Source organism: Microtus ochrogaster, chromosome 4 (genome assembly GCF_000317375.1).
Source record: "Microtus ochrogaster isolate Prairie Vole_2 chromosome 4, MicOch1.0, whole genome shotgun sequence".
Classification (NCBI taxonomy): domain Eukaryota; kingdom Metazoa; phylum Chordata; class Mammalia; order Rodentia; family Cricetidae; genus Microtus; species Microtus ochrogaster.
The window spans coordinates 53,120,904-53,134,489 of NC_022011.1; the positions used below are offsets into that span (position 1 = coordinate 53,120,904).

The 13,586-nt window shown below is 46.4% G+C and overlaps 1 protein-coding gene across 2 annotated transcripts; it reads right to left on the minus strand.

Moving 5' to 3' along the window:
• Positions 1 to 7,500: 7,500 nt before the first annotated feature.
• On the minus strand, positions 7,501 to 12,506 carry Il1rn (interleukin 1 receptor antagonist). Of its 2 annotated transcripts, XM_005346371.2 has the most exons (5): positions 12,441 to 12,506; positions 12,238 to 12,289; positions 10,467 to 10,555; positions 9,513 to 9,625; positions 7,501 to 8,375 (listed from the first exon to the last, which is right to left on the minus strand). In XM_005346371.2, exons 1-5 carry the CDS (start codon positions 12,457 to 12,459, stop codon positions 8,160 to 8,162), a joined length of 489 nt encoding a protein of 162 aa, XP_005346428.1. In that variant the 5' UTR covers positions 12,460 to 12,506; the 3' UTR covers positions 7,501 to 8,159. The 2 variants fall into 2 exon arrangements, with proteins under 2 accessions (XP_005346428.1, XP_005346427.1); XM_005346370.3 differs by having other exon boundaries at positions 12,238 to 12,473.
• Positions 12,507 to 13,586: the final 1,080 nt, after the last annotated feature.

A 13,586-nucleotide genomic window follows, 5' to 3' on the forward strand; every position in this document is an offset into this window, starting at 1 on the left:
AAAAAAAAAAAAAAAAAAAAAAAAAAAAAAAAAAAAAAAAAAGAATACTAAACAGAGAATATTCATATGGTTCAGTGATTCTAACCAGATGTATACTAAGGGTAATGAAGATATTTGCCATTGCAGTATCTTTGCTTGGCTGTTTGGAGCAATATGACACATAATAACTAAAAGATAGCCACAAAATATAGTGTGTATCTATACAAAATATAGTGTATCAATAGTAACAAAATACTGTATGTCTATGTTAAGAACTACTATTCAGACAAAAATAGAATACTGATTATTACATTCTGCAATAGGAATGAACCTTGAAAACATGCCAAATAATGTACGCAACTATGAAAGACTATGTATTACATAATGAAATTTTTATCAAATTTTTAAAATACAGAGCTCGAACATGGATGTGAAAGTGTCTGGGCCTGGAAGGGAAGATGGAGATTGCTTCCACTGAGCACAAAATTCCTCCCTGAGTGACAATTTCATTGTAATTTTTATTTGTTTTATATTTACGTGTGTTTGGCTACACGTAAATCTGTGTATCACATTCAGGCCAGGTGTCCCCAGAGGTCAGAAATGAGCACTGAATTCCCTGGGATTAGAGTTACAGATAGGTGAGCCACCATGAGAATGCTGGGAATTGAACCTTGACCCTCTGGAAGAGCAGTCGGTGCTCTTAACCACTGAGCCAACTCTCCAGCACCTATGGTGAGAAAATTTTTGTAAAATCAGTTACAACAATTACTACTCAGCTCTAGAGGTTACTAAAACTATTGAAGTGTACAGCAAATGGAAGAATGATATATTATGCTTTAATACATCTGTGATTTTAATAAAAGAACAGTGCATGACTCTTCCCCTATATGCCTTACAGGAAAACTATTTTTGAAATGACTCACAGGCATAAACATAAAACCCAAAGCTCTACCATTTAGATAAAACAACAGGACAGAATATTCGAAACCTTTTGGAAGGCAGTATTTCTTAGAGGAAAAATAATTGTAAGTAGGGCATCACGGTTTTAAACACCACTCATCAAAATGCCCTCTACAGAACATGAGAAAGCAATCCTCAGATTGGGAAATGTATTTATAAAAATATCAAGAAGTCAGCAACAGTGGAGTCTGCCCACACCCAAACACTGGATATGGAAAAGGGGGGCACAGAAGGAAAGAAATTCAGCCCAGCCTGAGTGACAAACGGGGGCGGTGCTGCCCAAAGAACAGAAAGTACAGAAAGTACAGAATATGTATATATGAGTTAGCACGGCTAGCACACAAGTCTAGAGATCAACAAGGAAAAGTCTACTTGGGGGGATGAGCTGATGGCTGGGTGGGTAAAATGTGTTTTGCGAGCACCAGGACCTGAGTTTAGACCCCAACGCCACTCAAAAGCTGAGCATGATGGTGCTGGCCTGTAACCCAGGGCTAGAAGGACAGAGACAGACAGGCCGGTCCCCAAGACTAGAAAGCCATCCGAGTCTGGCTGACATATCAAGCTTTCCGTTCAACGAGAGACTCTTTCCCAAAAATTAAAGAAAAGAGCAATGGCTGAAGATGTTCAAAGCCTCTGGCCTACACACACACACACACACACACACACGAGCACAGTCAGACACCATGCGTGTGCCACACAGAAAACTTGTAATAATAACAATGATAGTAACAATTATAATAAAACACTCAGTTTAAAAACATGAACAACAACAAAACCACAGAAGAACATTCGTGGTAGGACACACATGCGATCTCAGAGACTGGGAGGCTGTGACATGAGGCTCTCAATGTGGAGCCCAGTAGTAACACACACACACACACACACACACGCACGCACGCACGCACGCACGCACACACACACGCACACACACACACTCTCAAAAAAGAAAAAAAGGCTGAATTAAAAAGTGATGATGCCAAGATTGAAATAGCCACCACAATAAAAGATTAGTGGCTAAGAGGAACACACTGAAATATTTAATATATAAATAAATAATATAGTTCAGATTAACAGAGAGACACTACTTCATGTTAAATAGAATTGCTTAGCAAAAAAGCTGTTTCTGCATTTTCTAAATCTGGGCTAAAGATTTCTCTATGTGCGGCAAACCACAGGCTAATGTGAATACAAATGGTCCCACATGTAACGGTGTCAACCAATCAAAGCAGGAGGGGCCATTCAGCCGTTCAAAAAAGAAAAAGATAAAAAGAAAAAACAAATACCAGAGGGAACCACTCCGTGGTCTGTGAGCATCACTTCCGTTTTCTGTATGCCATTTCCTTTTGGCGGGTCATAAATAGAACCCACTGATGTGGATGGCGCTTTCGAATCGTTTTAGGATGCTGGGATTACAGCTGCGAACCACACCCGGAGAGAACAGCAATTTCAAACTCTGTTTTTCTGGAACACACAGTCCTCTGTTTGCAGGGCCAAAGATGCCCTGAGGTCCCTTTGATCCTTTGAGCGGGAGGGGGAGAGATGCCCGCATCCTCTCAGAAGATAACAACAAAAAGAGGAACACTGGAGACTGAGAGTTAGATAACCAGGAGGAATGGTCCCCAGGAGAAACAGAGAGCCACAGAATATGGCAATCTTGGGGACACTGTCCGGGCAGGTGGTGAGGTGTTGGGGTTGCGACTTTGTCACTACTTTAAATTGGCTTAGCTTGATTGGTGAATAAGAATAAACATAGAATTGGAAATTAAAAAAAAAAAAAGCAGATTTTCCCCGCTGAGTCAGAAAAACCAGATTTAACCAGAACTAATTGGAGGCCTCCACACAGGAGTCTTTTCTGAAAGGCTGCCCTCTGGTGGAAATTTGCTGAACTTCTCTTCTTGCCCCCTTGTGCTGGAGGTCGAAAGTACATGGTTCCTTTATTCAACTTCCTTAAGCTAAGAACCTCAATTCTATTTTACCATCTTTCTATACTATTCGGAGATAACTGGGTTTGATATGAAACATTTTTCATGTTTGCTTCTGTGGCTTAAAAATTGTATACACATTTGGTCTTCCCAAGATTTGCAAAATCGACACCAATTTAACATTGATTTACTCTAATGCCATCAAAAGCGAAGCTGCACTCACGAGTCTCACAGCTGGCCCGGGGAGTGGGTAGAGGGGTGGGGGTGGGGGGTGGGGGTGGGAGGGAGCAGACGGTCCACACGAGGTGGAAAAGGAAAGTCTTCGCAGGTGCTGATCTGATGGTTTATTCTTCTTACACACTTAAGCATGGCAAAGCATTTGAAAGAGGTTTCCACATGACAATTATCACTGCAAAGCTTCAGGCGACAGCTACACTGACACTCCCTAGCAAGGGTACAAAGCATCTGTGACTTTACAATGCATTCTATTGGCTGATAAACAGAGCTCAGGGCAGGGCCTAGGGGAAGGATCTGTGATAAGCGGAAGGATAGATTCTATTGGCAGAGGATGCAAAGTACATGGGGCTGCTTTAGTAGGGATAAATTCTATTCACTGAGCGGCCAGGATTAGAGCCTAAGCCATTCTCAGGATACTGGGGTGGATTCAGGTTGGCCCTAATAGAACAGCAAAGGATCATTGGGCTGTCACATCACTCCAGCACTCTAGGTATCAGGAACCATTCACATCCTGTGATTGAAAACAGACCCAAGTGATTGACAGTTCCGATTTCTCTGATGTTTACTCTAAACTGTGCTCCATATGCCAGGCATCATAAGCCAACCTTATGACTGAGAAAGCAGGAGATTCTCAAATCTCACTTTCTTTAAAGCGGTCTTCAACCCATGCAGGCTCCAACTCACAATCCTCCTGCCTCAGCCACTCAAATGATGATATTATAGGTGCATACCCCGTGCTTTTAAAGAACCAGCAATGTCCTCATTCCTACCGTCAGGGCTGGGGGTGGAAGCCACGCCCTCTCACACAGCCAAGACCTCTGTCTTTGGTGGTCGGTCTGCACGGTGGAAATGTATGGCTGCCTTCGTAAGGAGGTCATTCCCTTCAACGAGAGGGCATCTCCAGCCTGCTGTTAACAGACGATGCCAAGAAGGAACAGCTGGGGAACGTGACCTCAGAGCTCCCGGAGGGTGCCAGCCTTGGCGTACTGATGCTCTAGGAGTGAATCAGATTCTCTCTGTGGAGCCAGAAGCCAGGCATTGCACCCTTTGATAAGAAACTGTGCCGTTCCAATTCGCAGCACAGAATGAGGGAGTAGAGGTGCAGGAACCAGGGTCGCTTGACCAAGGCCACCACCCCAAGTGGGGACACTGACCAGACGGTGAGAGTGAGAAAGCCTTGAGTTTGCTTTGGGATTTTTGTCTATTTAATGAGTCTGGCCTTGAGCTCACTATCTTACTTCCAGAGGGCTGAGGTCACAGAGGTGCCCCCCTCGACCTGACCTGGTTTTAGACTTCTGAATCAGGTTTTCCGTGATGTTATATCTGGTCAGGCCTAGAGGTGGAAAAAATGACCATTCTCATGTCTGGGTCCACTCTCTGTTCTTTTCTGCCTCCCCCGCCCTCTGACCTTCCTGACTCCCACCCAGCCTCGCCATTTTACGGTCTCCTAATTGAAAAGAGACCTCTCTGGAATATGCTACTCAAGCCGTGGCCCATTCCTTGGGTCATATAAATGAACCAGAGATGGATTTTGTGTACTGGCACCTATATGGCTGGTTTTTTCAGTGCAAGCAAGAGTTCTAAACTCGAGTCGATGCCAAATCCAAATGTTTGCACATCCTGTTGTTTAAAACAATCAGGTGTTTGTCTACTTAGAGGCCATCTGCTACCAAGATATAGATCCCATGAAACCCATTATCTTTATGCCAAAGATGAAACCCTATGCAAAAAGCTGCTTCCGTTTGGAGTCTGAATCAGATTCCTTTCTGCATCTCTGAGAGAGATGCCTTAGGAAGGGAAACCCCATCTTCAACTTCCATCTACCCTGGGAATTCTTTTGCTCACTTCCCTTTCTGTGTGGGACTTTACTTCCATCAGGTTTGGACAGATCCTGGTGGTGAGGGACCACCTTCAAACCTGGAAGGGCATCTCACGCAAAGCTCATGAGTGCTACCGCCACCTGGTGGTCATGTTTTCCTTGCTCAGTTCTCTGCTTTTCCTGGGTTTATGGGCTCCTTCAAAACTTGGCTGGTCCACAACCCCAGAGAACCTAGACAACAAAGAGAACCCCAAGAGAGACGTTCATGGATCTATGTAGGAAGGAGAAAAAGACAAGATCTCCTGAGAGAATTAGGAGTGTGGGGGTCAAGGGAGAGGGGAGAAGGGGAGAGAGGAGAAAGGGAGGGGAGTGGAGAAAAATGTATAACTCAGTAAAAACAATAAAAGAAAAAGAAAAAAAAAACTTGGCTGGTCTGAATCCAGCCCAAGGCTGACCTAATCCATGATTTCCTATGGACGTGTGGAGTGGCTGATAGCAAGTAGCTACTATTCACAAGATACCGATGGATGTATGCTTGAGACAGAAACCCTTGGATGTGTTGGGCTGACATTTTTGCAGATGGTGTTGGCCTAAAGCTTCCCCTTCAGAATTTAAGGAACACCCGAGGTTTAACCAAGGCTGTGAGAGGGGGAGGTTTTGGTATGGTCATGAGCTAGAGGGTTGGGGAGAAAGGAGAAGGATGAATTAGTAATCACGCTAGCCATGTTGGTCAGTGTGTTAGAGCTTACGTACTGCATGGCGGCAGTCTGAGAAAGCAGTGCTTCCTCTCCTCTCCTCTCCTCTCCTCTCCTCTCCTCTCCTCTCCTCTCCTCTTCTCTCCTCTCCTCTCCTCTCCTCTCCTCTCCTCTCCTCTCCTCCTCTCCCCTCTCCTCCTCTCTCCTCTCCTCCCTTACCTCCTTTTCCCTCCCTTCCCCTCTGTCCCCTTTCTTATCCTCTCTTCCTCTTCCTTCCTTCCTTCCTTCCTTCCTTCCTTCCTTCCTTCCTTCCTTCCATCCTTCCTTGTCTTTCCTTTTTTTCAGACAAAGTTTCCCTGTGCAACCCTCATTGTCCTGGAACTTGCTCTGTAGACTAGACAGGCCTTGAACTCAGAGATTGCCTGCCTCTGCCTTTGGGTGCTGGGGTTAAAGGTGTGTACTACCACACCTGTCAAAAGCAGTGTTCTTCAAATTTTAGCCTGTGTGGTTTGCCTGGGGGCGCGGGGATCTGGTTAAGGTGAGCTCCTAAACCAGGAAGTCTCATGTGAAGCCCAGGAGCCTGCATTTTATTCCCAAGTGACGCTGCTGCTAATTGTGGGTTGTGAGTCACACCGGAAGCAAGGGAATCTTGGAGTAGAGTCCTTGAGCGTTGACTCCTCCAGGACTGATCATGGCATCTACAGTCCCACCCATCAAAGATGGGTACTGCAAAGGTTAAAGGTGGCAACTCATTCTGCATTAGTCTTTATTTGTACCGAGAGATAGGAAAACTGAGCCCTCGCGAGTTTTAGCTAGCTTCCCCTGAGCACACATGGCAAACGGGAGATGGACACCTGAGCACAGGTTCATGGGACTCAGGGGAGTGCTTGGTTCCCTCTTGGTTATTAGCTTGTTAGTTGCTGTTTGACCTGGGAGCCCTTGAGTTTTAGTGGTTTTGAACCCATGTTTCTTTTGATTTATCTGTTGTGTTGGCTGAAGCTGGCGTGGTTCATTCACTGTCTTTGCCATTGAGGAGTTGGGTGCAGATCTGACACATGCAGGTTTATCCATCATCATCAGTATTTGGCCTGTTTCCACTTGGGGTTTCATGGTGGACAACAAACTCTAGAACTAGGCAAGGGTGTTTGGTACCCTGTTACTCAGGAAGCGAGACCCAGTGGGGAAGAAGGGTTTCCAAGGGGAGACAACTGTTCTGTAGCTATAGACTTAAACAGATCCTTTGGCCTCCCAATTTCCCCAGCACCCTATGTCTGAAGCTTGGCCACATGGTCACAACCAACAAAGTAGACTTTTTTCAGTGTTTTATTGTAAAATACAGCTAAACCAGAAATGAGTAAGGAACTTTCTACCCAGCACATATAATACTCACTGCGTGCCCACCAAGAGCCAGCGTGGGGGCTCAGCCCTGTAGGGACCCAACACACACACACACACACACACACACACACACACACACACACACACACACACGATACTCCTTGCTCTCTGGAGCTCACAGTCTGGCAGAGGAAACAGACAGGGGCCATAGCTATTTCCACACAAGTTTCAAGGTTAGAAGTGCTAACAGGGTCAAGAAATAGTGGATTCGTTCACTACAGCAGGAAGGGCCTGAGAGGCATATTTGCACAGTGACAGTGGGAACTTCCGCAGGCAGAACTTTCTGTGGGAGGTCTGGAGTGGAGATGGCGTTTGGGTTGGACAGAGAGAGCTTACGGGTTCAGACAACTGGAAACTTCCAAAAAAAAAAAAAAAAAGGATGGCGGGGATAATATAGTCTACAAAATTTTAATTTTTCACTTTAGGGCATCACGCAAAGAAGGGAAAGAGAAAAGCCTATTATCAGTTTCCCTCATGCATCAGTAGGAACAGCTGAGCCCCAGCTCCTCTCAGAAAGGATACCTCTTAAAGTAGGACTCTCCCCAGATGGAATAAGGCTGGTCTAATAAAATAACCAGGAGATCCTTAATTTCTGTTTTCTGGATCCTTTCAAACTTCTCTGTGAGCTGGGAGCATAGCCTGGTGGTAGGGCACATACACGAGGCCCTGGTGGGTTTCATTCCAAGCACCCAAACCCAAATGAACACCAAGGAGAATTAAAACCTTCTCCATAGACCAGCACAGGCTTATCCAACAGGGTAAGGGAGTCATGCCGTGGGTGTTGTTAAGGGACTTGATTGGTCTGGGCTGTGGACATGTAGGACAATGGAAGAAGGGAAAAGTGTGGGGAGCAGAAGGCACCTAGGTCAAGCAAGCGGCCTAGGATCCACTCAGAGGGCAAAGGCAACAAGAGAGGGTTTCGAACGAGGGCCTGCCATGATCCAATCTGAAGGATAATCCTGAAAGCATCATGGGGGTTGGGTCAGCTAGCAGGGTGGAGGCAGAAATCTGGCATCAGGACTCTTCTATATCTTACTATCATGCAGCCTGCAAAAGTTGCTCTTCAGACCCTAGCGATGCCCAGAGTAAGAAGACAGTTGGTGGAGTCATCGATGGCCTGGGAGTGGAGGAGGCTAGATCTGGGCAGCACTACTGGTCCTCCTGGAAGTAGAACTTGGTGACTGTAAGGGGTTCTTCGGGTGTGTTGGTGAGGCTGACCGGCCGGTCAGCCTCTAGTGCTGTGCAGAGGAACCAGCCTCGACAGGCGGCTGACTCAAAGCTGGTGGTGGGGCCTTTCTCGGAGCGGATGAAGGTGAAGCGCTTGTCTTGCTCCTTGCTCATGCTCAGATCGGTGATGTTAACTTCCTGGAAGTCAAGAAATGGTCACGTGATTTCTGGGGACCCGGAAGATCCTGGTTGTCTTATCTATCTCAATGCTTCTCATAAGGTGGTCACCCTCTGATGGTGGAGACCTGATTGCTGTCTTAGAGACATGGTCAAATTACACAGATTCCAGATTTCTTGTTGTTGTCTCTTGCACTGAAAAGCATGCTAGTGTGGCCATGGTACAGTAAGTCTAGCAAATACATGGCCCCATTAGTAAAGACTTAGGCCAGAGAGGCAGTGATGGGTCAAGATCTGATTCTTTCTAGGCAAGTGGGCTGTGAAAGAAAGGGTAGAGTGTCTCAAAGCCCATATGATGTGATATATGAGATTTCCTGGTCATCTTTACTATAGTTAGAATAGATAGTCACTCCTCTCCTCCCATCCCCAAAAGGTGGTCATGTCCATTGGTAAGCGTTAGTGGCAAACTCAAGGTTATGGCTACTGGCAGTTGGGTTACAAGTTTGCCCAGCTAGTCCTCAAGATAATGTTTGAACAGTCCATTGCTGTTGGATAGGTCAGGAAGTGACAGTTCTATGTGGGGATGCCAGCTAGTAGCTTGGATAATGGTTAGAAGTTCATGGTCTTGAGTGTGGACCTTGCTAGAAGAAGGTAGGTCCAAGTGGCTTAGGAGGCTCAGCACAAGACCCATGGGTGGTTCAGGTTCTGTGATAGCGTCGTAGAGGTGGCCCTCCATGGAAAATGTCTCCTCCTAGAGTTTAAACCCTTGCTCAGTGTCCTTCTACAATGAGCCTATGTTAACCACGTCATGGGCTTTTGCCAATAGACTCATGTAAGACCAAGTTTAATAAGTGCTTTCACATTGAGGGTCATTTTTCTGGACTAATCTCTCAAAGAAGTTGGCCACCATGCTCCAAGGAAGCTCGATGCTAAGAAGTCACAGGGAGGATGGTTTAGAGGGGTGAGAAACCACCTGGGACACCCAATAACGACCAAGAACATTGCGGAAGTTACTTCAGGAGTGACCCCAAAAGATTACCCTCTGAGGAACGACGTGCCTCCCTCATCTGCACACACTCACGGAGTCATGAGAACCATCTGTGGCTGGTGTAAACTGTTGGATTTCATGATGGTTTGATAGCTCAACCAGATTCTTACCTCCAGCTGGAGCTTGATGTCGTCTCCAGACTTGATACAGGACAGACACAGCTTCCCGCCGTGGATCCCCAAGAACACATTTTGAAGGTCGGTAGTCACCATGTCTATCTTCTCTGCAAAAGAGCGGAAGGTGAAGTCAGAAAGAGAGACGAGGAGGAAGGGTGGGGAAGAGCCTGTGGGTATTTTCTGTCTCCTTTTTAAACTAAAATTTTAAGGTCAGAAGGAGTAGGCTCCAGGAAGCCTGTGGACTTTACAGCCCACCTTTCCCATCTGCTACTGGGGAGCAGTAGAAAAACCCAGCCTCCCTATACTCGAGCATGCTCATGGGAGAATTCCTAGATTACTAGAAAGTCAGGAAAAGCCAGTCCTATAGCTGCTGAGTAAGATAGGAAAGCAAAGGAAGGGCTTGAGGAAGGAATAGTAAGGAAGTGTGGGCAGTCCCTCTCTGTCACAAATAGAGGTGTGGGGACTCTTCGACTCTAGTGCTAAAGGAAATTCAAGTTCTGTCAACCCACTGCCCTCATTTTTCTAGAAGAAAAACTGAAGAATCTGTGAGTGATGGTCCTCCCAGTTCATCTAGCTTTGCCCCAAGTACAGATGGGTACATGCTGAGGTTAGTAGCCACAAGAAAGAATATTATTAAGCCGTGTACATGGTGTATTCGCCTAGAGTAAGGCTAGGGTTTGAATAACACAGGAACATGGATGGTCTTCCAGCACAGAAGGATTCAGGAAGTGCAGGGAGACTCCTGGCCCCTGTTCCCCTAGATGTGTCCCCAGGTCACTAAGACTCAGGCTCTAAACGTTTTTCCACTCTTGAGACCATTCCCATGTGTGTCCTCTGATGGTCATGTCTCTCATTTCAAACTCAACAGAACATCCTACCTACAGCCGGAGGAGCATGGAGAGGTGACCCTAGGCCCACATCCCACTAGCTTCCCTGTTACCCACTCACCTTCTAATTTAGTATTTGGTCCTTGTAAGTAGCCAGCAATGAGTTGGTTATTCCTCAGATAGAAGGTCTTCTGGTTAATATCCCAGATTCTGAAAAGCAAAATGGCCCAGCTGTGGTAGGCAGAACAGTACCGTGTCCGACATCCTCAGTGCCATCTAACTTACGTCTAGATCTGCTGGGAGTGTGGTCTTCAGCGAGATCATAGCACAAATGAGATGACTCAAGCCAACACTACCGTAAGAGAGAGATCCATCTCTCACAGCCGGTGAACAGAAAACCTCTTCTTCGTGTTCCTCATCCCAGCGTAGACTCCCGCTGCTTCAGGAGAATTTTCCTTAGAGCATCACCATCTGATAGAATCTTAGGCAATGCAAACACATCCTGTATTCACCCGACTCAAAAGGGGAGCTGCTGGCTGCATGCCTTTCTTACATTTTCAGAGAGCTATGTGTAAATTTAGGTGGCCACTTGAAACTAGCTGCTACATTATAGTATTACAAGTTCAAGGGTTAGAACACATCGCAACCAAGCTACTCTGAGTCTTAGGCCTGAAAGTCTGTAACTAGAACTTTTGCTTCTCTTGCCAATCACCCGCTCTGGCTCTGGCAGGGACAGCTGTCCCTGGGAACAAATCAACTTCCTCTCTAGCTTACACAATGGCCTGTTGGTCACTCTCTGTCTTGGTGAAGGGATCCCTGGCTGTGAGACAGGCCACTGTGAGATGTGATAATACCACCCTGGTGACATCACCTTGGATCTGTACCTTGTCTCTTTACTCATCAGGGGAGCTGATTGAAGTAGCCACGGAGCTCTGCGAAGGGCAGAGGACAAATCAAGTCCTCTGCATGGGAAGGAGGTATTTGTGCCTTTGCTTCTACGGTGAACTTCAAATCGAAGGGACCCAATAGCCTTGCTTAAAAGGACTCCAGAAACCTCTCCTGGAGTTGCTAAGAGGATGTGGTGGGGAACCTCATGAAGCAGACAGTCCTGGTTTCTGTGGGACAGACTTGCCTTGGGATGGATGCACATACTCTGAGCCAGAAACCCAGCTTCCGGCTGTAGTTCCAAAGCAGACAAGGTCAAAGGGGAAGTGATTCAACAGACTTCATTCTCAGAAAGGATCGAGGACAGCTTGTATGCACCAACAATCTCTTCGTTTATTTTTCAAAATCAAAATAAAGACCTGCCATTTTTACTCTAAGGTTGGTGACAGGTTATGATAGTTGGTGAAGATCACCCAAGGCTCTTGGTCCAATTTTAAGACTCAAGTCATTTTTTTTTTCAGGTTCTCAGAGCACAGGTCCCAGAACACAGCTACAGGATTACTTATGTCTTTAATTTGCACAACCCTTTATGGTACACAAGGGGTTGTCATTAAACCAGTAAGATGCCCAGGTAAGGAAACTGGGAACTCCAAAGAGAGAGATCTTCCAAGTCAGCACAGACAGGGTGTAGATTGTTGGTCTGAGCCATAGACTGTGTCCTGCTGCGGTAATCCTCTTTGCTAGATCCCAAGGCTAGCATCATTCCTGGGCACCTTTTATTCTGCCACTTACTGAACACTTCGGAATCTGGGAAACTGAGAGCAGTTGACCACCCTGTTGTCCATGCATGGAACATTTTTAAAACATAAGCCTTAGAGATGGTGCATGTAGCAGGTTGTTCTTGAGTCAATATATATATCCCTTTCCATCCCGTCCCTCAGATCCAGTGCCCTGGACTTACGTATGATATGCGTCTCTATGCAACCCCATGTCTTTGGAAGACTTACCTGAAAGCTTGCATCTTGCAGGGTCTTCTCCTAGAAGGGCGGCAGGCTGCTTCTGAATGACATAGAAGGAAGAGAAGGAGAGAGATTAAGTGACGGTACCGTCTGCTGCAGAGTTCCATCCTGAGGCCACAGCAAGGCAGCAGAGACCAGAGACTGCCATTTCAGGCTCAGGGTGGTTGCTTATAAAGAAAGTAGTCATTCACCGGCCCGTGCTGCTGTCATTCCGTCCCCCCTGTCAGACGCGGCGGAAAAACCCTCACATTTCCAAAAAGAGAAACCCTCGCTGTTGTCACTTTCAACCCTGCTGAGTGTTGCAACAGTGTGTTGTAACTGATCTCCTCCCCCTTTCACCCTTTGCAATTTCCCCAAAATTGAGCTTTCCATTTCCCCATTCATGGTGTTCCTGGGAAGAAGATGCGATAAAAGCCAGACTCTCGTTTGCATGGCAGGTACTCTGAGCCTGCTGGCCGAGTTTTCCTTCTCCCTCCTACAAAATAGATGCCAGCAGAAATGTCCCCTTTGCAACGGAAGGCCTGGTGGACAAAGGACAGTCTCACGCCACTGTTACCGTGTTCTTTGGGGAAGGGAGAGCTGGCCAGACTCTGGATAAACATTGTGTCCAGAACTGGATGGTAAATATTTGGGGTTTTGTGTGCCATCCACGCTCAGCACAGCTGCCACGGTGCAGAAGCACCGCAAACATTTTGTGAGCCAGAAAGCTCAACTCTTCTAACACAATGCATTTGCAAAAAAAGGGACAGGTCACATGTAGCACAGAAAGTTTACTGACTCCCGCTCTAGAGAAATGAGTCTCTCCCAAGGGATGCTTTAAAATCAGCCCTCTTCCCCAGTCCCACGTCTGGAAAGCTGGAGCCTATTAGAGGTGATTTCGTTCTGAAATCGGGGTCTGGGGAAAGTGGATGAAGCATGCGGCCAGCAATAGCTTCAGACTTCTTCTCTGCCACTTGTCACTGCCATCCATGTGGCCTTGAAAAAGTCACTTCACCTATTTTTGTCTCTGCCTCTTCATTCTCAAAATGAGGAGGACCGTGTCTTCCTTGACTATAGAAGTAAAGAAGGAAGTTAAATCTTGGTACCAAGTGGATGTTAATAAACATTCATTTCCTTTGGTGCGGTTTTCTCTAGACAGCTGGGGAAAGGTAAGGACCTTCCGATTCTAGGTTAGGAAAGGTGAAGAGAGCCCTTGTGTGTTCCCCTGAGGGAGAGGATGCTGCTACAGCCTTTCCAGAGCTGGACTGGAGCTTGTGTTAGCCTTATCTCAGCCTCCCACAAGAACACTCACAAAGATTAGCAGAGGGAAGGGTCATGGAGCTTGTTAATAGCAAGTG